The following is a 26,993-nucleotide window of genomic DNA, read 5'->3' on the forward strand; positions in this document are numbered from 1 at the left end:
TTTTCTTGTGTTGAAATATTTATTTCAGGATTTAAATCCACCCCCTTCTGAGAACACCAGATTAAAAGACCTCCAGCAATCCATGATTCTAGTATACTCATCTCTGACTGCTGTATATAAGATGTGATTTGATTAAAGAAGACAGACAACAAGTGCATTTGTTAGGAACAACATTCTGAATACTCACGAGTAGTTATCTTGCACGCTTAACCCTAGGCCAGAGGACACAGGGCAACCACACAGGAAAAGGATACCAGGACAGAGTCCACGGAGTTTTGCTTATACCACAAAAGGAGTTAAGGCAGTTTAATTCAAGGCTGCGAAAACTACGTCTATGACATAAACATGACATTCAAAAATAACTCAGCCTTTAAAATGTCCCCAATACCAACAAATCAACAAAGTAGTCAAGATGACAGCCACTGTCAAGGACAGATGAACAGTCTCAAAAGCGATCCAACATGACACTGCTATAGCAGGTGCTATGCAGAGCCCTCCCTATGCAGTTAACACAGATTGACGGATGCTATTTGCAGGCTGCCAGTCTCGCATGTCTTTACTTCACATAAATGTATTACACTGTCCTAGGAGAGCAAATGCACGTTATGTGAGAGAAAAATAGGACTCATTATCTCGTACCACAAACAGGGGCTACAGAAAACACAAGGCTGGACAAGGCCATACTGAGATAGGTTAGTGACTTTTCTGGCAGGCCCCTCACAGGCACTGAGATGAAGCCTAAAAATATGCTGGGGTGAGTTCCGTCCTTCCTTCTGTGGTTACCACCTGGATTAGGCTTCCTGAGCTCGGTCGGTTTTTCCCTGTGATCCAGTCATGGAAGGTTCTGGAACAGAAAAGAAAAGTTTTTTTTATATTCTCAAAGCAAAAATCTGGGCACATGCTGACCTTCACAGTGACAGCTTGTGGGGTGGGGGGAAGGGGTGGCACAGCAGCGACTGTTTAAAAGCCACTAAGGGCTGGGCGCCATGGCTCACATCTGTGATCCCAGCACTTTGGGAGGCCGAGGCGGGCAGATCGCTTGAGGTCAGGAGTTCGAGACCAGCCTGGCCAATATGATGAAACCCCATCTCTACTAAAAATACAAAAATTGGCCGTGGTAGCACGTGCCTGTAATCCTAGCTACTCAGGAGGCTGAGGAAGTAGAATCACTTGAACCCGGGAAGCAGAGGTTGCAGTAAGCCGAGGTCGCGCCATTGCACTCCAGCCTGGGCATCACAATGAGACTCCATCTCACAAAAAATAATAAATAAATAAATAAAAGCCACTAAAGGTCAGGCATTATGGCTCACCCCTATGATCCCAGCACTTTGGGATGCCAAGGAGGGCGGATCGCTTGAGCCCAGGTGTTTGAGGCCAGCCTGGACACAATGGCAAGACGCCATCTCCAAAAAATAATAAAAAATAAATAAAAGCCAGTAGGCACGATGGACACATACCCAGGCCCCCAGTGAGTTCAGTGGTGTACTCATTCTAATCTCTGAGTGGCAGGATTTGGCATAAGTTTAACTTTCATTTTGGTATTTTTCTACATTGTTGGAATTCTTTTGTGATTTTAAAGATTCTAATTTGACCAGGCGTGGTGGCTCACACCGGTAATGTCAGCAATTTGGGAGGCTGAGGCAGGTGGATCACTTGAGCCCAGGAGTTTGAGACCAGCCTGGGCAACTGGGTGAAACCCTACCTCTAAAAAAATACAAAAAATAGCTGGGCATGGCACATGCCTGTAGTCCCAGCTACTCAGGAGGCTGTGGTGGGATGATTGCTTGAGTCCCGGAGATCAAGGCTAGGGTAAGCCATGATTGTGACACTGCACTCCAGCCTGGGTGACACAGTGAGACCCTGTCTCAAAAAAAAAAAAAAAATTGTTTTTAAAGATTTTAATTAGTTCAAAGAGAGAGACACATGCACAATACTCTGCTATATTACCTTCTCATAAATTTATGAGAGAAACAGATGGAATTCATTTATTTGGCATTTTTTTAATCAAACATTTATAGAGTACCCACAGCTGCACCAAACAATGGAAAAAGAGATAGAAAAAAACAGACTATTACAATAAAATGTTAAATACAGTAACAGGGCCTTTCACAAATCTGAGCAGAGGAGCAACTGACCCCACTTGCGGCAGTCAAAAAGACCCTCTAAGAAGACAGGAATGAAAAAGGGCAAAAGAAATTCACAAGAAACAAGAAGTAGATGATAATTCTTTAACACAAAACATTTACATTTGAGTACATCATCCATTTTGACAATTCACCAGCTGAGACTTCGGACCTTCATTAACTAAAAAGTGCTCAGCAGTTCCTTCCTGGGAGACTCCCAGTGCCAATCTGTAACCTTCTGGGCCAGCGCTGATGTGTAAAGGTCCAGTCATTCAGGCCCCTACTCTGGGGTTTGAACAAGCTCATATGAGCACATGGGCTCAAAAAACAAAGCGTTGCTAAAACTCTCTAAAGTACTGTCATGTCATGGCCTCATCTCTGGGGACAGGGCAGGGCTTGGTGAGGGAAGGCTCTGAAAGAGACCAGTGCCGTTTGGATGTGTAGGGTTTTGTGTGTTGGTTACACATGTTTTTTTGTTTGTTTTGTTTTTTTATACTTTAAGATCTAGGCTACGTGTGCACAGCGTGCAGGTTTGCTACACAGGTATACATGTGCCGTGCTGGTTTGCTGCGATGCATGTTTTAAATGGTCTTACTTCTTCACCCTCATCTGCAGCGTGGATAGGTGAGCGAGAACGCCATTCTACCCAGGGATGGTAGAGGAAGGATGTGCTCGCAGACATCTCAAAGCAAACTTTATGCCAGCTTTTCTGAGAGTTTTCAAATACCACAAATGGGTGGATGTGATCTCTAGAACAAAAGGGGGCCTGTGACAGCCCGTCCTCTGTGGGTCTGTGGCTCAGCACGAGTTCAGACACAAGATCCCAGATGTTCCATCTAGAGTCTAGGTCTTAGATCAGTATCTCAAGTGTGGTTGGGAGTGTCGGCCTTTAAAAAGAAATTCAAACACAAACACAATTCAAAGCTTGATTTCCTCTACAATTTCAATTTTTTTCCTGCAAATCAAGCATGAAGCATGATTCCTGGCATAGACAGAAATGACTGCCAGCACACCAGTTAAGACCATAGGCTCTGCAGCCACACCACTTGTGTCAGATCCTGGCTGTGCTGTGTGACCTTAGGCGAGTGACTTAGCCCCTGCCATCCCTCCAAGTCTCTACGCCTTAAACAAAAATGACAGCTCCTCCCTCAGAGTTTGCTATGAGCATTAAATAAGAGTTATGAAGTGCTTAGAATGGTGACTGGGACATAAAGTGTTATGTAAGTACACATTTCAAACATAAAACGCAAAACCCAAATTTCTCCCGATTTAATTTAAATGAGATTGTGACATCAGGCCAGAAGCACACTGTTAACTTCACAAACATCTCTTCTAAACAGTCGTCAAAGCAGTTTACACAGAGGCACTGCTGGGTCAGGCTGTCACCTTGACCCTCTCGGCACCCCTGCTCCCTGTGGGCAGGGATCCCATCTTTGTCCTCACCGTGACCCCAGAGCCAAGGGCAGCACCTGGCCCATAGTGGGTGCTCGATGAACACATGCTTACTAACTAGAGGGGCTTGAGGAACTGACACCTAAACAAACACAAAAGAGGAATTCAGCTCTCTGTCCCATGAGCGTTCAAATGCCACCCATATTCACAAATGGGCAAAAAGGATTTCAGAAATTAAAGGGCACTTTCTGTGGGTCTGTGGCTTGACACAGATTCAGATATGTGCCCCCAGGCCATCTACCTGGTGTCTCCCTCCCCCATGGAGTCTCCTCATCACAGCAGTAACGACGCAAACTGCAGCTGGGGATCACTGAGCACTTGCTATGGCCAGACACTGTGTTGAGTGCTTGCCGCACACTATCACATTTAATCCTAACAACCATGATGGACCTCATGATACAGGTGGGGAAACTGAGGCCTCAGCAGGTCAATAATGTGCTCAGCATGGCCGGTGGTGAGGGAGCGAGCCAGCATTCATATCGGCACTACCCATTCTGCCACTCTGCTGCCTGTCTCCAAGTCCAGCTACCCTGAGATTCCGTCTGATGTGCAATGCATCCTCAGAGTCCCAGAGACCTCCCAAGACCACCCGGATTGACGATCTCAGGGAACACAGACTTGTCCTCCGGACCACAGCAGGCAGAGAATAGGGGCTGGAAGCTGCTCAGTCATGGACATGTCTGTAATACTCACTCAACTAGGAATTCTAAGGGTGTCCAGGAGCTGAAGTCAGCCTCAGGCATTGATTTCCTGTTCATCGGGGTATCCAGGGTAACCCTGCAATGGACACAGATAAGCACGTCATTCATGTCGCTCCTTTCTAACAACAGGTGCCCAGTCCCCCTTGGCCAGGAAAACGCAAACATACAGCATGACAACCTAGAGCCTCTGGCACTGAGGGTGCTATTTACATGGAAAGATCAGACAGAGAGATAAGCAGAGAGAGAGCAGGAAGCTGTCCCCGCTAGCAAGGGCCAGATCTGAGCATAATTCAATAAGGTGCGCTGTGGCTCACCACTTAGGCAAATAAGAACAAAACAGAAGGAGCCACATTTTGCCTTTTTAAAAAAGAATCTTCACTGAATTAAACTGCTTTGTTGCTGTGTCTTTATTCACTCCCTAACATGCAGCACACTCATTTCTAAGGATTTAAGATAGTTATATGCCTTTAAATACGAGAATACTAAAATACTAAAATTTTAAATATGTGGCTATTTTCCACAAAACCTTAAGATTTTTGGCAGAATAATATAGAATTCAGATATGCATGAATCTCCCAAGAACATCAAGGCCTCAGGAATCATTCGAATCATTCAAAACAGCTGTGGGAATCATGTCACAGAATCGCAGAACCTCACAACTAAAAGGGAACCAGAAAGTCAATCAGTGCAGTCCCTACAGTCTCAGCATCCCTTTATAGGACCACAGGCAAGAGGCAAGCCTGCTGGTGCTGGAAGCCTTCCAGCAAGAAGGAGTAGCCTCCCTCCAAAGCAGCTGCCTCCGCCTGGGACAGCTGATGGGGGACAGTCCCCCGATGACCAACAGAAACACCTCCAACAGTTTCCCATATTCTCTCTCTCTCACCCACACATACCCCATATAATGACTTGAAAGACAGAACTACATATAAAAAAGTAAAATGTGTAGTCTAATTTTAAAGGAAGAAATGAAGGGAGAAAAGAAAGGGAGAGGAAAAAAAGAGGCAAAAAAGACAGACCCATCCAACCAGCCAATCAAACATTCTGGACAGCCCAGGAGAATGCAAAACTGGAAGTATTGCTATGGTCTGAATGTATCTCCCTCAAACTCACATACAAAACACAAACTGCAACGTAATAGTATTAAGAGGTGGGGTCTGCAGGAGACAAGTGGGGGCCTTTAGGAGGGGATTAGCATGCTTATAAAGGAAGCTGGAGGCAGCCCATTTGCCCCTTCCACCGTGTGAGCAAATATAGAAGGCGCCATCTATGAGGAATGAGCCCTCGCCAGGCACCAAATCTGCTGGTGCCTTCATCTTGGACTTCCCAGCCTCCAGAACTCTGAGCAATACATTTCTGCTGTTTATAAATCACCCAGTCTAAGGTATTTTGTTAGAGCAATTCAAACAGATTAAGATAATAAGTATCTTAAGAGACTTTGGTGTGTTTCAGAACCAGAGGTGAGAGCACACACAGGTTGCTTGTGGAAAGCTACAGTCAGACAAATGGTCACCCGCAGCAGTGGGGCAGAGGTGGGCAGCGGCCAGGGAACCCCAAGCACTTACGGGAGCACAGCGATGGCGGCTGCCCCGGGCGGCATGCCGCTGTTCTTCCCAGCCAGGCTCTGGCAGAGCTGGTGAACAGCACCCTTGGCCATGCCGTACCCGATCATACCTGGGAAATGGGGAGAAGATGGCTCAGTGACCACTGGCGGCCAGGGGGACAGCAAGGACATGCAATCTTCTCTTGAGATCTCTGTTGCCTGAAAACTTTATAAATAGCTGCATCTGGCCTCCTCCTTCAGGTCAGACGCCCTCACCAACCCCCATCAAAAAATTGCAGAGAGCCACGAGAAAGAGGGGATGGGAACACGTGGGTTGGGAGTTATGGCCTCTGGCCAGTTTCCAAGAACACACAGGCTTCACACAGGCCACCGGTGCATCCAAGGTGCAGCATTTCAGGGTCCAGAAGAGGCCAGGAAGAAAAGATAAATGAACATTTATGGAGAGAAAAGTGGAGGAGACATGACATTTCAGGTGTACCTACTATTCATCTAACACTTAACATTTATTACAAAAGCCAGAAGGTTGATCTTATTTTTATTCTTAGGAAACCAAGACTCAAGACAGGTTGAGTACATGCCAGGATCACACACAGACTTGTGCCAAAGCTGAAGGAGAGGTTAAAGCCCAGGCAAGAAATGGGTTCTGAACCTTTTGATCACTAAATGCTTGTGAGCACCTGGCACACAGAGGTACTCAATGGGACAGCAAAATCAAGCAGTCACTTGGAGTATAGGACTTAAAGTCAAATTACACATATTCAAATCCCAGTTCCTCCACTTACCACTAAAGAAATTCTGGGAAAGTTCCCAAAACCTCTCTAATCCTCAGTTGCTGCATCTGTAAAATGGGTTTGAGGTGTTTTCTAACACAGTCAATTCTCTAAGTCTCCAGACACCAACTGGGTGTCTGACAATTCAATTAGAACTCCCAGCTAGGTGTGGTGCCTCGTGCCTTTAATCCCAGCACTTTGGGAGGCTGAGGCAGGAGAATCCCTTGAGCCCAAGAGTTCCAAGACCATCCTGGGCAATGTAGTGGGACCCCATCTCTACAAAAATTAGCCATGCCTGCTGGTACATGCCTGTGGTCCCGGCTACTCGGGAGGCTGAGGTGGGAGGTTCACTTGAGCCTGGGGGAGGTCAAGGCTGCAATTAGCTATGATCACCTCACTGTACTCCCGTCTGATTTAAGGGCTCAGTCTCACAAGACCTACCCTACTTCAGATGGCAGTCACAAGTCCTGGGCCCTTAGACTTCTGACCGACAGGCTAAATCAGAGGTTTGCACAACCCCCTCTTCAGGTGCAATAATTTGCTAGAATGGCTCGAAGAACTCAGGCAAACGCTTTTTTTATAGTTACTGGTTTATTATAAAGGATACAACTCAGGAACAGCCAGGTGGAATGACACAGAGGCAGGGTAGGAGAGGGGGTGGGCATGGAACTTCCACGCCTGCTCCAGCCACGCCACCCTCCCAGAGCCTCCATGTGTTCAACCCAGATGTTTATCACATCTGGAAGTTTGTATAGAGCTTAATCTCCAGCCCCCGCTTCCTTCCAGGAGGTCGGTAGGTGGAGCTGAAAGTTCTAACCTCCTAATCGCTTGGTCATTCTAAGAAGTAGCTCCATCCTGAGGCTGTCTAGGGGCCCCAACCTACTAATCACCTTATCAGTATAAACTCAGGTGTGATCCAGAGGGGCTCATAACGACACACAGGAATAGAGTACTTAATTGTAAGCATACCCTTAGCACAGGACAGGCACTCAATGAAGGTTTCCCATCAAATCAATAGAAGTAATGTGCCCTGGAACCCGACTACCTGGCTTCGTGTCCAGGCTCTGCTGCTTGCTAGTGACTGACACTGGGAGAGGCTACTAAACCTTGGAATCCTCAGTTTCCCATTCAGTGAAATGGGAATGACAATCCCAAATCCTAAGGATAATACAACAATCAAATAAAATACCATGTACAAGTGTAGCAGACAGGGAGGGTCTCCAGGGACTATAGGAGTTTCATCAGCTTGAACAATCAGCCTGTTTCACAGCCTCCTGCCCTTCAGCCTGGTTTTTCCCACAACTTGCATGGAATGCAGTCACCAAGTCAGGTGAAACCAGCAACTTATAGAGATGATCCCAAGTGGACTTTCCTCATTACCATGCTACAGTCTCCACCCGGGAGGAGCTACAGCTTCATCACCAGAACATGTGACTATGTGCTGGCGTGATGACTCACTGCATCTGTGCCACTGGGACCCCTCCTCCACATGCAATGACACACCCTTTCCCCTCTCCATCACCCCATGAAACCCTCCTGGGAGAGATGCTGCTTTGGAGAATACTTCCAGTGTCCTCCTTAATTATGTCAAGTAATAAAACTCCATTGATTGTTTTTTTTCCAGGTTAACAAATCCCCTTTGTACAGTACTGAGCACAGAGGAACACTCAATCCTGGCCATTATTGTCATTCATGACTCTCAGCAGGTCACTGGGAACTCTTTTTCCTCGGACAGCAATAAGGAATTGCAAAAAGGGTCATCAACTTGGAATTCAAAAAGTGCAGCCCTAACTCCTGTTTTTCCAGCCACCAAAAAAAATCACAGGTTCTGTGGGCCTGCTTTTCCATCTGTCAGTGGGAGTGGTAACTCAGATCGCAATTTATTCACAAGGCTGTGCTGAGGATGGAAGGAGACTGCATCCAACAAGGGCCTTGGAAACCATGGAGGGCACGCACAGAACCCGATCAGGGTGGAGGGAGCCCAGCCTGGTGTAGGAGGGGCTTTGCTCAGCACCTTGCCAGGGAGATGTTCTCCCAGTGACTGCGGCAGGGAGGGGGTGATGCTTCTCCCAGTCTCCCAGCTCATCATTATTCATATTATAATACATGATTCCTCTCCAGATCAAGCAGTCATCTGCGGCCCATCCAGGGCATTTCCTTCCTTATCAGCGATGGAAGGACTGTGGCATGACTGGGATGGTGACAACTCTGGCCTTAACACCATCAAACCGACCTGCCATCACTCTGCTGCCCGTAAAGCCAGAGCCTGGAAAGTGGCTGCCAGGGTCTGCCTGCTCCTGGGCATCAAAACCCACTTACCCCACCCCATGTCATGGAGCCTCTTCTATGTGGGAATCCCTAGGCTCAGTGTTAGAAAGACGAAGAAGCACAAGGCAGCTCCCTGGCTCCCAGGAACGGCACAGCACACCAGAAAGAACCCAGAATCTGGACTTCGAGGCCAGGGCTTGGAACCCAGGTGATTCCTCACCACTGCGACTTGGGCGAGCAGCTCTTTCAGCCTCTGGTTCTTCCCTGCTAAATGGGATCCAATGCTAAGCTAAATAGGCTTTCCTGAAAACGACGTGAAATGTGACACATCTCATAAACTCGAAAGGGCTCTTTCATTCCCAGAAGAAAGTAAGTTCCACAGAGGCAGGGATTTTTATTGTTTTGTTCACCAATGTATCCCAAACCAAAAGGTGGCATTCAATAAATACTTTATTTGGCCAGGTGAGGTAGTTCAGGCTTGTAATCCCAGCACTTTGGGAGGCTGCGGCAAGTGGATCTCTTGAGCCCAGGAGTTTGAAACCAGCCTGGGCAACATGGCGAAACCCTGTCTCCACAAAAAATACAGAAATTAGCCAGGTGTGATGGCGCGCGCCTGTAGTCTCAGCTACCCGGTAGGCTGAGGTGGAAAGATGGCTGGAGCCCCCGGGAGGTTGAGGCTGCAGTGAGCCAAGATCACGCCACTGCACTCCAGCCTAGGTGACAGAGCCAGACCACATCTCCAAAAAAAAAGGAAAATAAATAAATAAATAAATACTTTATTCACTGCTTTCAGAAAAGAGCAATAGGTGGGTTTCTCAAAGGAGGATAATGGGGCTTAATCAAATGGTGGCCACTCAAAAACTGTGGGAATGAAAAAACAAACTGGGGCCAGGTGCGGTGGCTCACGCCTGTAATCCCAGCACTTTGGGAGGCCGAGATAGGTGGATCACCTGAGGTCGGGAGTTCGAGACCAGCCTGACCAACGTGGGGAAACTCCGTCTCTACTAAAAATACAAAATTAGCTGGGGGTGGTGATGCATGCCTGTAATCCCAGCTGCTCCAGAGGCTGAGGCAGCAGAATTGCTTGAACCAGGAGTCAGACGTTGCGGTGAGCCAAGATTGCGCCATTGCACTCCAGCCTGGGCAATAAGGGCAAAACTGTCTCAAAAAAAAAAAAAAAAAAAAGAACAAACTGGTAGCTCTGTTCATTAAAACTACGGTAGGTGATTCTCAGTAACTCAAGAGTTTCTCAATATTCCAGACAAACTAACTTTTAAATTATTTAATCTATGATGAAGTGAAAAGAATAAGGCACAGAAAAGCCTCTATTGAGTCATCAAATTATGGTGCTTTTCTTTTTTTTTTTTTTGAGACAAGCTTACTCTGTTGCCCAGGCTAGAGTGCAATGGTGCAATCTCAGCTCACTGCATCCTTGACCTCCAGGGCTCAAGCAATCCTCCCACCTCAGCCTCTTTTTTTGTTTGTTTGTTTGGAGACAGAGTCTCACTCTGTCACCCAGGCTGGAGTGCAGTGGCGCAATCTCGGCTCACTGCAACCACTGCCTCCCAGGTTCAAGCGATTCTCCTGCCTCAGCCTCCTGAGTAGCTGGGATTACAGGTGCCTGCCACAACGCCTGGTTATTTTTGTATTTTTTAGTAGAGATGGGGTTTCACCATGTTGGCCAGGCTGGTCTCGAACTCAGGTGAACCACCCGCTGTGGCCTCCCAAAGTGCTAGGATTACAGGCATGAGCCATCGCACCCTGCCAAATTATGGTGCTTTTTAAAAAGTATGTGAATGTGACATGGGTGCACACTAGAATGGGCACAGAATGCTTCCCAAAGGACACCCGAGAAGCCATCACTGTAGTTGGGCCTGAGAGGGAGTGCCATAGAGATCAGCGGTGTGAGTAGGAGAGAGTCTTCCTATTCATTGTGTTTCTTTTAGTGCCATGTGAATTTTTACTACATGCATTGGTTAGTTTTCCAATTTAAAAACTGATTACATTATTTAAATAAAAACTAATACAGTGCCTTCTTGTCTTTTCCCATAAGCTCTATTTGTCAAAGCAAGTCCTTTTCCAAGACCCTGTTTGAATCAGCTCCCTCAACAAAACCCTTTCAGAGGTGGACTCACCCCCCCAAGACCACTCCGCTTAGACCGTAATGTAGCCCGGTCTCACACTCACACCACCTGCACCCTTGCTGCCGGAGGAGGCTCTGAATATAATTATATTATCTCAATATAATTATATAATTATCTCTATATAATTATATTATCAGTAATTGCTATAATTACTGATTATAATTATATATTAATTACTGATCAATGTATTACTCAGACCAATCTGCTACTAACTAGCCAGGTTGTCTTAGACAAGGCACCTAAAATCACTGAACTTTTTTTCCTCCATAATCAAGGGAAAATAATAGGACCTACTTTACAGATACCGCTGGTGATGAAATAAGATCAAGCTTAGCCCAACAAGCCAAGCACCCAGAAGACAGATGCCTAAAAATATTTCTTTCTTTTTCGCCAAGTCTGTTGAGGTATAACTGAAACACAATAAACTTAAACACATTTAGGGTGTACCATTTGAGCAAATGTTGACATTGTGTATACCTGCTACCTATTGGTCTTCCTTTCCTCCCACTATTCGATGGATATTTGCTGACAGAAGCAAGGGACGTCTTTTATTAAGGTAGGTTTCCCTCTGCCCCGCAGGCATGTGGCAGGAATGGGGTCTTTCCTCTTTATGTTCCCCCACTGCGCCCAACTGTAGCTGCTCACTAAATGCTGCTATCACAGCAACAAGAAGGAATGATGAGTCACTGTAAACCTCTCCACCTTCTGAAAACCACTATTTCTTCTAGAGGTCATCAGGCTCCCTAAAATCCTCGGCACACACACTGTTTAAGATGTAATTGCTGTGGAGGCATCGCAAGTCCAGCGGGAGGTGGGGGGATGACAGCCCAGCCAAGGGACCAATCACAAAACTGCTTCAACAACTACCTCAAATTGCAAAAGAGGGTCAAGGTCTCAAAGAGCTATTTGGAAGCACAAGAAGAATATTTCGCCATTCTTAGCTTCTCTGTTTAATCAGGAGGCATAACAAACTCTTCAGTGATTAAAATAAACCAGGGCATAAGTGCTCATTAACCCAGACCTGGTCCTCAAAATCCCAGAGCTCTCTCTTGACTCCATTCGAACAACACAACACAAGAGCAGGGACTCTGACAAAGGAAAGAAACAAGCAAATAGCAACCGTAATGGCTTAATTCTAAAGAATGACCTTTCCTTGGGGACACAAAAGGGGTTATTTGCAAGATATGAAAAAAAAGACATTTCACTAAGAAGGTCAACACTTCCAAATTACTGAATGATCAGTGTGGTCCCCCAAAACTGATTTCCAATCACAGCACAGATCCTTTAATGGTAAACAAAAGTGAACACCATTTTAATACTGTTTGTCCTACAGAAGACAGTCTAGAAATACAATCTTGGAAATAGGAGGGTGAGGTTTTCTCAGTATCCTTTCAAGTGAAAAACTTCTCATGTGCAAACAAATCTTCTTGAGTTTGAGGGACTACTAAGCCTGATTCATCATTTACTTTCAAATTGTAGATCTATTTCCCCAGATTTTTCTGAGGTCTGCAGCATACTTAAAAGATCTCATGACTCAAATTATTAATAGCTTAACAAAATCTAACTTAAGAGGTTAAAGATGAACAAATTCATTAACATCGGAGGCAGAACAGCTGGGCAGAAATAAGCCTGGAGTAAATAATAATAATGGCTCACACTTACTATTGACTCTCTGTAATACCTTTCTCATCCATTTAGATCCATTGAGACATTTACAAGGTACAACCACCATATATATAAAGGAGACACTATTTTATCTTATTTTACAGATGACAAAACGCAGACTCAGAAAGGCGAAGTAACTTGCCAAATGTGTCACAGTAAGTGGCAGAGCCTTAAGAGAGAAGTCCAACGTGCACAGTTCCAGAGCCTGCAGTCTTAACCACTACCCAAAATGTAATCAAAGGATACTTGCAAACCAAAGGAAAGTAGGAGACTCTTCTGTCATTTAGAAAAATCAGTCTTTTGGTCCTAGGGTTTTGTTTTTTAAAATGTCAAGCTAAGACTCACTTCTCTGTTTACTTTCTACTGCCTCTGTTCCATGTCATCTTAAATAAAAATCAGATCTCAACCAACCAGACAGCTAACATTTACACAGCTTTAATGATTGCTATAGCCATGGACTTGTAACATCACATGCTCTAAGAAATGGAAGAAGAAAATGAGAGGGAAGGTATTGCTAGTAGTCACAGCCTCACAGTTCAGTGAGTTACATTAAAATTGAGAAGCAGCTGGCATAGTGGCTCGTGCCAGTAGTCTCAGTGCTCCGGGAGGCCAAGGCAGGAGCATCACCTGAAGCCAGGAATTTGAGACCAGCCTGGGCATCATAGCGAGACCCTGCTTCTACCAAAAATACAAAAATTAGCCAGGCATGGCAGTGTGTGTCTGCAGTCCCAGCTACTCAGGAGGCCGAGGCAAAGGATTGCTTGAGCCCAGGAGTTCCAAGCTACAGTGAGCTAGATCATACCACTACATTCCAGCCTGGGTGAGACCCTGTCTCTAAAAAAATAAATAACTGAGAAGGGTCCCAAGGTCTCTACCACTTACAAGAGAGTCAAAAAGAGCTCCCCCCACCTTTTTTTTTTTCTTTTGAGAGGGAGTCTTGCTCTGTTGCCCAGGCTGGAGTGCAGTGGCGCGATCTCGGCTCACTGCAAGCTCCACCTCCTGGGTTCACGCCATTCTCCTGCTTCAGCCTCCCGGGTAGGTGGGACTACAGGTGCCCACCATCACGCCTGGCTAATTTTTTGTATTTTTAGTAGGGACAGGGTTTCATCGTGTTAGCCAGGATGGTCTCGATCTCCTGACCTCATGATCCACCCACCTTGGCCTCCCAAAGTGCTGGGATTACAGGTGTGAGCCACTGCGCCCGGCCAAAAGCTCCCATTTTTTTAAAAGAAGAGTTCAACTTAGGTAGTTGAGGTAGACACTTTCTGCCTCCCTATGCTGCCCCTTTCTACCCCTGCTTAAATTCCTTTAGCCCTATCCCACAGGGAGTGTTATGGGCTGAAATAGATCCCCCCAACATTCGTATATTGAAGTCCTAATTCCCAGTACCTCAGAATGTGACTGTATTCGAAGATCTTTAAAGAGGCAACAAAGTTAAAATGAGCCCATTGAGGTGGGCCCTAGTCCAATATGCCTGGTGTCCTTAGAAGAGGAGGAAACGAGGACAGACACACAGAGGGAAGACCACATGCAGACAAAAGGAGAAGGCAGCCATCTACAAGAAAAGAGGATTCAGAAGGAGCCAGCCCTGCAGATACCTTGATCTCCAGCCTTTTAGCCTCCAGAGTTATGAGAAAATAAATCTCTGTTGTTTAGGCCACCCAGTCTGTGGCTACCCAAACAAACTAATACAGGTCATAAAAAATGCAAAAGAAATGACATAATGGAAAAAATACACAGTTGGTAGATGATTAGGGTTTTGGTTCAAGTTAAGTCTGCAACTTACTTCCTGCACAAACCCAGACAAGTTCCTTAACTCTCCAAGTTTTAGTTTCCTAACCTGTAAACTGAAAAAGATAATATTGATGAGATTAAAGTGAGAATATATGTGAAATGAAAAGAGTGAATATAAGACCTACGATTTATTGTGAATAACAGTAAGACTTGCCATTTATGGGTGCCTACCATGTGCACTTTCTACATAGCTACACCTCTACAGTTTTACAGCACTCTTCAAGTTAGATATCACTGTCACTATTTTACAATTAAGGAAACTACAGTAGACATCTGGTCAGAGACCGAAGAACTGGTTCAGGGTCACACAACTAGGATAAAGAATCCACCCCCAACCCTCTCATTCTCTTTTTGTTTTCTAATGTAGAGATAGGGTCTCACTATGTTGCCCAGGCTGGTCTTGAACTCCTGGGCTCAAGCAATCCTCCCGCTTCAGCCTCCCAAAAGTGCTGGGATTACAGGTGTGAGCCACTGTGCTGGCCAAATGAACCTCTCTCATTCTAAAACTTACGCTATTTCCAGCTGCTAAGCTGCTTCCCTGGAACACATGGATTCAATGTGATAATAATAATCCATGTTTATTAATTAATTAATATCCACTAAACCATTCATTCCAGTGTAGATCACAGATAAATAAACTAAATGGGGGTTGCCAGATCATAGCGTTCCTTACCACCACCATAAACATAAGGCCAGGCAAACAAAAGATCAGAACTCTTCTCCCTAAAATGATTCAGGCCCAAAAGAAGACAAAATCCATCTATCTGTTAAGCAGCTTAGAGGGTAAAGGCTTTAACAGTCCTCATCCCATGAAAGTGTCCAGCAGCCCCAGCAAGCAAGGTAAGCACCCCCACTCCACAGATGGGGAAATAAAGGCTTACCAGGAGTCCCATCCAGGGCAGCCTTTGCGCCAGCCAAGGTCAGGAGGCCTCCTTCCTTGAGATGCTTGGTAGCCAGATGGCTGGAGATGGTCGATGTCCATATGCTCTGCTTCCACATCAGGTCACAGTTCTTAAAGAAAGCTGAGTGAAAAAAACATGTGGGCTCAGCATTCCCAGGAAAGAAACCAAAAGGTAAGCTCAACTCATGCAGCCCCACACTCAGGGAGGCCCTCCCTCCTGGTCCCCGGGTCCCTGTCTACAGCAAGGTCTAACACAAACAGCACAGAGCTCAGTGGTCAGAGACACAGGTTCAAATCCAGGCCATGGGATCGCCCGAGGTTCAGCGTCCTTACCTACACACTGGCAAAATGTTGGCCAATAAATTTTAGGAAATAAACCTGGAGTTTACTGATTTGCTGGACTGGCTTTAATTCAAAGATTATTTTATTTTATGAATGGTATCAGATTTGTAATAAGAACCTATATGTCTACGTCAGGTTTTCTCTGTGATAAAAATCCAAGGGCCTATTACTGTACAGCTATAAAGAGAGCTTTTACTGAGCTACATATTTTATGTCTGAAAGTTTAATGTTAGCTTTAAAGACTCTTTAAAAGAAAGCTAAAATAACAACCATTTTACACTTGTTTTAACTCCCCGGACTTGCCAGAGACATAAGGAAGAACAAATGGTAACATATGTCACACCACCAACTGGGCAACTCGAAGGGCATGTGGTACCTGGTGATCAAAAAAGGATGTCCGCCTGATATAGGAGGGGTTGGTAGGTGATAAACAAGAAATTGCATTTCCCCACTAAAAAAGACTAGGAAAAAAACCTGATGGATCCACATTTATCATTTCTTGCTCCCAAAACATACAAAAAGGTTATCAAGCTGTTTTGCTAACCTGATCACCTCACAAAGCACCACTCTCACATTGACATGTGGGTCACAGAATGTCAACGTCTTTTTAAATGGCTTTGGCTAATAAATGTAGAAGGGATGACAGAATTAGAAAACTACCATTTTCCAACCCCTGAATAAGTGCTTCAGGCAGAGACTATCAACGAAGGCCTAAAACCACTGGGTGAAAAGTATAATACTTGGGAAACAGGACATTCACACACAATACCACAATACCACACATCCCACAGATGACTGACTTACTGCACACAGAAAAAAAGTACCTTTATAATGGAAGTCTGGCAGTTGCCATCTCAACCAAGCATCAAATTTGGCATCCCTAAGGGTAGGGCAAGCTGCCATGCTGAGCTTCCCAGGTGATGTCATATAAGGTACACACCATCACTCAGGAAGAATTCGCACCACAAGAATGTTTATGCTAAATCTAACTGAGTCTCTAGACCCAAATTCCAGTTCACGGGGAATACCAAGGATAGAGGAACAAGTCAAACAACACCTTAAAGAGAAGTTCAGACAAGTTCAGAATGTGAGACATGCTATATGAAAACTCCCAAGGACTTGACAAAAAGTCTTATCACAAGGGATTCTTTTAAAAATTCTAGATTTTCTAGATTAAGAGACTAAAAACAACATAATGCAGTACATAAACCTCGAGTGGAATATGTTTAGGGAAAAAGAACTATAACAGACATGGAATAAACTGGGGAAATTTGAATACGGGCTCAATATCATTAATCTTACATAATTACTGTTAATTTTCTTAGGTACAATGGTACCACAATAATGTAGGACGGGCTTATTCTTTGGAGAAACACGCTGAAATATAGTGAGGTGTAAACTTACTTTCAAACAGTTAACAAAAAACAATGCACAAAGTACACAGGCACAAGAAAACAAGCTCAACTCAAGTACAGCAAATGTTAACAGTTACTGAATCTAGATGGAGCATATAAGGGTGTTCATTGAACTGTTCTTTCAACTTTTCTGGTATGCTTAGAAATGTTCATAATGAAAAGTTGAAAAATGGGCCAGGCGCACTGGCTCACGCCTGTAACCCCAGCACTTTGGGAGGCTGAAGGGGGTGGATCACCTGAGGTCAGGAGTTCAAGACCAGCCTGGCCAACATGGTGAAACCCCGTCTCTACTAAAAATACAAAAAATTAGCTGGGCTTGGTGGTGGGCACCTGTAATCTCAGCTACTCAGGAGGCTGAGGCAGGAGAATCGCTTGAACCTGGGAGGCAGAGGTTGCAGTGAGCCGAGATTGCACCATTGCACTCCAGCCTGGCGACAGAGCAAGACTCTGTCTTAAGAAAAAGGGTAGGTGAGTGGAGGGGAGGGAAGGGAAGGGAAAAGAAAAGATGAAAAAAGGAATCAGCTTTAGTAAAATCTCAAGTTTGACTTCTTCTGACTTTCTAAATGATCTCTGCACTTCCTACACATCCTCCAATGCCTGAATAGCACATGGCCTGGGGCACAGGCCATGCTGATTTCATTCTGCCTCTACTTTAAACTCAAACTCAATGCCCCCGTCCCCTCACATCCTCCAGGGGAAGCTTCTTCTTTATCCATAAAATGGATTAAGAGCATTAATCACTCTCTCCCCGAGCAACTGTAAAGATTCCGGGATATACACAAAAAAACAGCTGGCCTGTCACCTAGTGCAAACGCAATCCTTGTCAGCTGGACAAAGAGCAGAGCAGAACAAATGAGTGACTCAGGAAAGGACTCACACTTGGATTTGGCATTGCCCCCGGCCCATCCTCCAGCAACGCAAAGAATTGCATCCACCTTCTCTTCACCCAAGAGCTTTCCAACCTCAGCAGTCACCTTCAACACAAGAACAAAAAAATGTATAAACCGTAAGGTAAGCCAACACAGGCTAGCATCTTTACAGATACTCAGTTTCTTTTTATCTTCTTTTTAAGCCAGTTTACAGTACCTGGCAATTAACGCTTTGAGAATTAGACGGAAGACTAAGCTCTGATGAGCATTTTAGACACTGAAGCCCAAGTACATTTCAGTGTGATTTTTAAAAAACAATCTAAAGTCTCTGTGTATACATTCTGAAAGGCAGAGACATGGGCATCCCTTGAAATACAACAGTTAATAAATAAAAGTAGGGAAAGGTTAAAAAAAAAAAAAAAGAAAAAAGCACCTAGAGCTTCACTGCCTGCCCATAGTTAACATCCTGGTGTATTTCTTTCCAGACTCTCTTCACAAATCACAGAATTATAATCCAAAAAGAAGATCAACCCTATTTTCCCCACCCCCATCCAAAAATCCCTTTAACCGCAACTCTGAAAAAAAAGCCAACGAAAAATTGTAAGAAAAATCATGAGCCAAGAAAAAATACAGTCAATAGCAATATGTTGGTAATATTAAGTACATGGGGGTTCACTTTAATGATCTCTCTGCTTCTGTTTGTTTGAGATTTTAAAGCATTGAAAATATATGTATGCCCTCTTGTTATAATTTATTAAAAGAACAGTCTGTCAGGACAGGCAATTCTGGCCATCCACCATGACTCTTCCATATTTCTCTGGAATGGCTGAGATGACAAATCCCAATTGCTTCATTAAGATCAATCTCCTTAAGATTTCTTTTTTTTTTTTTTTTTGAGATGGAGTTTCGCTTGTCTCCCAGGCTGGAGTGCGATGGCGCCATCTCGGCTCACTGCAACCTCCACCTCCCCGGTTCAAGCGATTCTCCTGCCTCAGCTTCCTGAGCAGCCGGGATTACAGGCGCCTGCCACCACACCTAGCTAATTTTTGTATTTTTAGTAGAGAAGGGGTTTCGCCATGTTGGCCAGGCTTGTCTCGAACTCCTGACCTCAGGTGATTCGCCTGCCTCGGCCTCTCAAAGTGCTGGGACAACAGGATTGAGCTACCACGCCTGGCCCAATCTTGTTAAGATTTAAATCAGGCTGGGCACAGTGGCTCATGTCAGTAGTCCCAGCACTTTGGGAGGCAGAGGCAGAAGGATCACTTGAGCCCAGGAGTTCAAGACCAGCCAGGGCAACATAACAAGACCTCATCTCTACATTTAGTTTTTTTTTAAAAAGACTTAAATCAACACCCTGTGTCTCTCCCAGTAGGAACATTTCAGTTGATTACCTCTTTCCCCAGTTTCATGACAAAACTGAATGTTATGCTGTTTGTTCAGAAATTCTTAAGGTTGGGGGTATGGTGGAGAAGGTACTCCTCTTCCTTTGGTGGAGTAGTAGAAGAAGGAAGAGATTTTCAAAGAAAAGTTTATAAGCATCTCTCAATCTCTGTCTTACATATGCACTCTACTGTCAAGTCTTGGGTGGGGACAACCTCCACATTCAATCTACAGGGACATTAGAAACCTATAATTAATCAGAGCAGAAGAGACACTGAAGAGACACCAATTACAGAGACCCGCACCTGGCAGGACTGCTGCTCTCCAAGCCCAGGCACCACCCTTCCATTTAGTTTTGGCTTTTATTACTTTATTTTTTGTTTGTTTTTTAGAGAAGGTTGGGCTCTGTTGCCCAGACTGGAGTGCAGTGGCATGATCTCGGCTCACTGCAACCTCTGCCTTCCAGCCTCAAGCCACCCTCCCACCTCAGCCTCCCGAGTAGCTGGGACTACAGTTGTGTGCCACCACATTCAGCTAATTTTTGTATTTTTTTGTAGAGATGGGGTTTCGCCATGTTGCACAGGCTGGTCTTGAACTCCTGGGCTCAAGTGATCCTCCTGCCTCAGCCTCCCGAAGTGCTGGGACTACTGGCATGAGCCACTGCACCCAGCCATTTTGGCCTTTATTACTTTATTCACATGAAATTATTTTGCTTTAAGGCAGCTTAGCATAGCAGTTAAGAGAACAGCCGTCAGATCCCCACTGCCCATGTCCAAATAGTGGCTATGCAACCTTTTATCTGTTTGACCTTTGACAAATACCAGGGCCGTTCTGTGCCTCAGTTACCCCCATTTAAAAGGAGGATAAAATTAGAAGCTTTGTTTTGGGATGTAATGAAGACTACATGTGTTAATGAAAATAAAGCACTGAGAATGGTGCCTGGCAACTAACAATGATGCCATGTCAACTTTCACTATTAAATTCACTAAGGTCAATCTGTATGACTTAGGTATGGGAACATTGAGACCACACTGAGAAAAATAAGAACAACAAAAATGAAGTGCTAAAATAAGTCATCTGGCTTTTACATTCCAATCTATGTCAAACTGACACTTTAGAAAGAGCAAATGAGTAGCAGAGTTGTGCTCACAGTTTTATGTTCAAAATGTATAGATTTATACATGTATATTTTGGAGAGACAGACTGGAAGGAAATATAAATAAGTGATTAACTACATGTTAGAACTATAAATGATTTCCCTTTTCTTTTTGCTTATTTGTATTTTCTATATCATACATGCATCACTTCTAAAATTTTAAAAATTTGTTATAAAAACCAGATAAGGATCATAAAACATCAGTATTGAGATTACAAAGGAAAGTGCAACTAAATGAAAAGCAGACCCACGTACAGACCAAGTGGCACCTGAACTTATTAAAGTTCGTATCTGGAGACCTATGATCCTGACTCCACCGAGTAGCCTGTTGGCCTTGTCACTTAGTCGCTGCAAACTTGTCTTCACAGCTGTAAAATGGCCGGCCTGCCTGCCACACTGAGTGGTTGGGAAAATATGGCGCTTCACACAGTGATGTGAAGTTATCCTTGGGAATGTGGGCTACAGCACTAAAAACCATTAAACACAGAGTCAGCTGCGCACAGTGGCTACTCGGGAAGTCCCAGCTATTCGGGAGAATGAAGCAGAAGGATCCTTTGAGTCCAGGAGTTCCAGTCCAGCCTGGGCAACACAGTGAGAACCTGACTCAAAAGTCATCCAGGCAGTTCACCAGAAGGGCTTCTCAAGAAAGTTAAGCACTGCTTAAGAGCATCTAAGATTTTTCTTTTCTTTTTTTTTTTTTTTGAGACAGAGTCTCACTCTGTCACCCAGGATGGAGTGCAGTGGCACAATCTTGGCTCACTGCAACCTCTGCCTCCCAGGTTCAAGTGATTCTCCTGCCTCAGCCTCCGGAGTAGCTGGGACTACAGGCGTGCGCCACCACGCTCAGCTAATTTTTGTATTTTTAGTAGAGACGGGGTTTCACCGTGTTGGCCAGGATGGTCTTGATCTCCTGACCTCGTGATCCGCCCATCTCAGCCTTCCAAAGTGCTGGGATTACAGGTGTGAGCCACTGCACCCAGCCTAGAGCATCTAAGATATTTATACCATGATATCCATCAAACTGTTAATAGTGCATCCTTCTGGGAAATGATACTATGATGGGGAGAAAAGGGACAGTTTCACGGTTTATTTCTATATTTACATAGTTTTGTTGGACTTTTGTTTTATAATATGCATATCATTTTATAATTAAAAATAACCTGTTTTGTTAGTGTTCCTGCTGTGAACTGGGTAACTCCACTTTTTAGAATGTATCCTAAATAATCAGATATGTGGGCCAGGTGCAATGGCTCACACCTATAATCCCGTTACTTTGGGAGGCCAAGGTGGGTGGATAACTTGAGGTCAGAAGTTCGAGACCAGCCTGGCCAACATGGCAAAACCCTGTCTCTACTAAAAATACAAAAAAGTTAGCTGGGCATTGGGGTGCATGCCTGTAATCCCAGCTACTCAGGAGACTGAGGCACAAGAATTGTTTGAATCCGGGAGGCAGACGTTGCAGTGAGCTGAGATTGTGCCACTGCACTCCAGTGTCAACAGTAGAGCAAGACTCTCTTAAAACAAAAAACAATAATAATCAGATATGTAGACAAAGATGTTCATCACAACATTCTTGACAATAGTAAAACAAAAATCCTGCAAAAAACTCAAATGTGCAATAAACAAACTAAATAAATTATGGCCATTCCATAAAATGGAATATCACGCATCTACAAAGAGGTTTTTTCAGTAATCTGGAGAATTATTTAAGTATATAAAAAAAAACAAAGCTGACCGTAAACTATAAAATACAAAATTACCTAAACTTGTAAAAGGAGTAACATACAATATGCATAGAAAAAGACAAGAAAATAGGCCAAAATGTTAACAGTGAACTAACTCAAAATGATTATATAATCTATCTTTGTATCGTTTTTCACTTTTTCCAAATTTTCCTCAATGAACACAAATGGCTTTCCTAGTTAGAGAAACAACAGCTTTAAAAAAAAGGAAGAACAGGCCAGGCGCGGTGGCTCATGCCTGTAATCCGAGCACTCTGGGAGGCCAAGGCGGGCGGATCACAAGGTCAGGAGTTCAAGATCAGCCTGGCCAACATGGTGAAACCCCGTCTCTACTAAAAATACAAAAAATTAGCTGGGGGTGGTGGCAGGTGCCTGTAATCCCAGCTACTCAGGAGGCTGAGGCAGGAGAATTGCTTCAACCCAGGAGGCAAAGGTTGCAGTGAACGGAGATCATGCCACTGTACTCCAGCCTGGGCGACAGAACAAGACTCCGTCTCGGGGAAAAAAAGAAATAAAAGGAAGAACATACAGCCAAAGGAAGAACATACAGCCAGTGGTCACCTCTCCCCAGGGTTCCCCTCACAACGTTGGGGGGCCTTTTTGAAACTACCTGGTCAGCCTGCTCAGTGAACGAGTCTGTCATTTTAACAACGACGCTAGCGCTGGCCTCTTCATTCTCCACCACATCAATGCTGGCAACCCACTGGAAGGAGAAAACAGCTTTGGTTAAGAGGCAGTGAGGTGTTATTCCATGAAAGAGTCACACATAGAAATGAGGGGAGCTGGCCAGGTGTAGTGGTTCACGTCTGTAATGCCAGCACTTTGGGAGCCAATGTGGGAGGATCTCTTGAGGCCAAGAGTTTGAGACCAGCCTGGGCAACATAGCAAGACCCAGTCTCTACAAAAAAATTTTAAAATTAGTCAGGTGTGGTGGCACATGCCTGTAGTCCCAGCTACCCGGGAGGTTGAGGTGAGAGGATCACTTGAGCTCAGTGAGCTATGATCGCACCACTGTACTCTGGGCTAGGTGACAGAAGGAGGCCTTATCTCCATTTAAATAAAAAAAAAAAAGAAAAAGAAAGAAAAAGAAAGGAGGAGAGTGGAGACAGGTAAGAGGCTTCAATGAAAACACACCCTATATTGGGCTCCATCCCAGGCCCTCCTACCTCCAAACACTCTACTCCGCCTCCACATTCACCTCTAAAACACAAACCCTGCACTTCTAGAGACATCAAGGGCCAGCAAATTTTCTGTAAAGGGCCAGATCACAATTACCTTAGGCTTTGCTGGCCATATGGTATCTGTTGTTACTCAAATCTGCAATTGTAACAGAACACAGCAATAAATAGGGGAAAAAAATAAGTGCACCTGTGTTCCAATAAATCTCCAGAGCTGAAATGTGAATTTCATTAATTTTCGTATACAACAAAATATCATTCTTCATTTGATTTTATTTTCAACCACCTGAAAATGTAAAACTATTCTTAACTCTTGGGCTGTACAAAAACAGGTGGCAGACCAGATTCAGCTCACAAAGGATCCCTGTCCTACAGCAGAGAGGGATGGACTTTAGGATTGGAAATCAGACAGATCAGGTTTGAATCCCAGCTCTGCCAGAGTGGCTTTCTCACTCCGATGCTGGGCAGAGGTTCCTAACAAAAGAGGTTGTTTGTTGATGATTAACAGGGTCAGTGTAAGAATTAAATGAAATGGAAGATGCTAAAGCTCCTGGCACAGGTGATGTTCAGTCCTTACTCAGGGTCTCTTGGTCTGAAGTCCCCAGAGATAATTATCTCTACCTTAAGCTGTAAACACAGCATCTATTCACCAACATTTGTTATATTATTAATTAACTTGTTATTCCACGGGGGATACTGAAACAATGAAAAGTCTCCATCATCCTAGCCCTCCCTAAGATGGCAGGAAGAAGCTCGGAGGGGAAAGACCAAGAGCCAGAGGTAAATCAGCTCTCCAGATTCTGCCAAGACTAACGTGAACCAAAGTGCCACCACCAGGAGAAAGCACAGCCTTCACCCTCTAACACATGACGCTAACAGGATCTACTGCCTTAAAGATATTGGGGGCATTAAGAGTCTATGGGAACTCTGGTACTGGGAACACAGTGCCTGGCCCTTGGCAGAAGTGCTGCCTCTGTCACCACCATGCATCTCTGAAGACCTGGGAAAGCGCCCTTATCAGTGTCCCCAGGCACTGAGCAGATGGGTGGCAGGAAGGGAGTGGTGTGACTGAATTCTTCAGAAGCATATTCCTGTACCAGATTCTGAGCAAGAAGAAAACCTTGGTAAATGTACACTATTTGGGTGATGGTTACACTAAAAGCCCAGACTTCACCACTACACAACATATCCATGTAACTAAACTGTACTTTTGCCCCCTTCATCTATAAAAATTAGATAGTTGTTTTTTGTTGTTTTTTTTTTAAAGAAAATCCTGAAAGCCTTTTTCTGGTCCCAGGGGAACTCTTGCCCAGGCTGCTGTGCTGCTGCTGCTAACTAAGTTCCCAGAACGCTGCCGCTGGCAGGGTCTCCACCGGGAAATTGCTGAGGCCTGCTGAGCGGCTGAGGTCAAGGGTCTTTGGCCATGGGTCAGCTCTGCTCCGACTTGCCGCCTCCTGGAAATTGACACCTGACTATGCAAAGTAGTTGAAATAGTCTTTGCAGAGCAAAGAAGCCGTTAGCGTTTTTCCGTGCTGAGCCTTCAAACTGTCAGATCCAATGGGGCTAAAAGAACAGGGGTGGGTAGTAATAGTAACATTAATAGACAGCATTTAAACAGTTTTTACCAGGCGTCAGGTAATTTATGTGCAACGACACCAATTATCTCATCTAATCCTCGCCAACTCTCACTGTCAGAATCTCCATTGTACAAATGGGGAAACCGAAGTCCTACGGCGTTAAGTAATCAATACGCGGTCTCATGACTAGTAACCGGGACTGGGCTGTCTCATTCTAGAGCCTTCCTTCTACACTCTCTCTCCGTCCTCTCACCCCCCGCTCCCGTTCCTCCCCTTTGGAATTCTCTCTCGAGTCACGCTGGACTTTTTGGGTCTGGCGGAGGCCCACGGAGCACCTCCTTGCACAGCAAAGGCCCAGCGCCCTGGGACTGGCGTGCGCACGCACTCAGAAACAGGAATAGATGCGTAGACCTGTGCGCGCACGTGCAAGCAACACGGGTCAGGGGGTGCACAGGGGCCCCCACCTTCCTCTAGACTGCCCCCGCCGGGTTCCACACGAAAGCCCCCGGTCACCCCCGAGGAGACCCAGCAGCCCCAGCCCGCAGCATTACCCAGTTGCGGGCAAGAAAAGCCTGCACGCATCGAGAACCCAGAGCGCCCCTGCCGCCGTACACCAGCACCCGGCGCGCCTCGCCTGCAGCCGCCGCCGCCGCCATCCTGCTCCTGCCAGCCCGGCTCCCGCAGCTCCGAATGCCCCGAGCCCGAGCGCCGCGCCCCGCCCCGGCCGGCCAACCCCGCCAAGAGGGAACGCGCGGCGGCCGCGCCCCGCTCCGCGCCCGCTGCTGCCGCCTAGCGCGCTGCCACGCTAGGGGCGCCCCGCCACCCGGAGGGACTGTAACTTCGGCCAGGCCCTGCCCCTGGGACGGGGACATCGGCGAAGCCCCTCCTCCCACCCGCCGGCAAGTGCTGGGCCTCGGGGCGTGCAGCGAGCGGGGCTAAGGGCGAGGAGAGTGGAGAGCGGGTGTTTTACGAGCATTAATTTGTGAAGTGTAAGCATGTAAAATATAGTATAGTACAATTTTCGACCACTGTTTTGGCAATTTTTTATTTTTAATTGTGCATCAAAATAGAGATTTAAGTATTCCCACCTGCCAAAAAAACAGAAGAGGTCGCTACGCTCAAGGAGCTGAAAGTCCACTGCGGAGACGAGACAAACCACACTAGGTCTTATTTCTTCTATCTAACCGTAAATTTATACCCATTAATCCAAATGGCCCTTTTACCACATGCCACCCATCGCCAGACATAGATCCTGGCATTTTCTCCCTTGTATATTAGTTATTTCTGCCCATGGCCTGTATCTTTAACACAGAGCCTCTCATCTACAGCACTACTGACATTTTGGGCCAGATAATTATTTGTGACAGGTGCTGCCCTGGGTATTGTAGGATATTTACAGCATCCCTGGCCTGCATATACTAGAAATCAATAGCAAACCCCTACCCCTCACTCATAACAATCAAAAATATCTCCAGATTTAACAATTGTCTCCTAGGGGCAAATTCATCACTGATAGAGAACCAGAGCTCTAACACTCTCATAACCTTCTTGATAGCAGAACCCTGTATTATATACATCTTTGTGCCACTTCCCATCTACATATAGCCTTGTACACAGCAGACACAGATGTTTGTTCAGTAAACTTGTGCCAGGTAAAGCATGCAGAAATATGTCACTAGAGAAGAGGATGCAGCCAGCAGCACATTTTGTTGTCAGAAGCTTCATTATCAGAAATAGAACGGCTAGGAGGCTGGATGGAGAGGAGAGCACCATCTATTTAGTGCCCCTTATATCCAAGGCACTGCGCTAAGTGATCTGCCTGTATTTCACTTTACTCCACACGATAATCCTATGCAGATTAGAAAGCTGAGGCATGAGAGTCACAGACACTTGTCCAGAAGAGTGGGAATTTGAACACAGGTCTTCAATAGCTAGAGTTCCACTTAACCACACCT

The 26,993-nt window shown here is 45.2% G+C and overlaps 1 protein-coding gene across 1 annotated transcript; it reads right to left on the bottom strand.

Annotated features, from left to right (window-relative positions):
* QDPR (quinoid dihydropteridine reductase) lies at positions 1-25,840 on the bottom strand. Its single transcript, XM_004038478.4, has 7 exons — positions 25,590-25,840; positions 22,894-22,986; positions 18,014-18,110; positions 15,360-15,500; positions 5,839-5,947; positions 4,269-4,352; positions 1-844 (listed from the first exon to the last, which is right to left on the bottom strand). The coding sequence occupies exons 1-7, from the start codon at positions 25,692-25,694 to the stop codon at positions 739-741; spliced, it is 735 nt and encodes a 244-aa protein (XP_004038526.3). The 5' UTR covers positions 25,695-25,840; the 3' UTR covers positions 1-738.
* Positions 25,841-26,993: the final 1,153 nt, after the last annotated feature.

This window comes from Gorilla gorilla, chromosome 3, assembly GCF_029281585.2.
Source record: "Gorilla gorilla gorilla isolate KB3781 chromosome 3, NHGRI_mGorGor1-v2.1_pri, whole genome shotgun sequence".
NCBI classification, from domain to species: domain Eukaryota; kingdom Metazoa; phylum Chordata; class Mammalia; order Primates; family Hominidae; genus Gorilla; species Gorilla gorilla.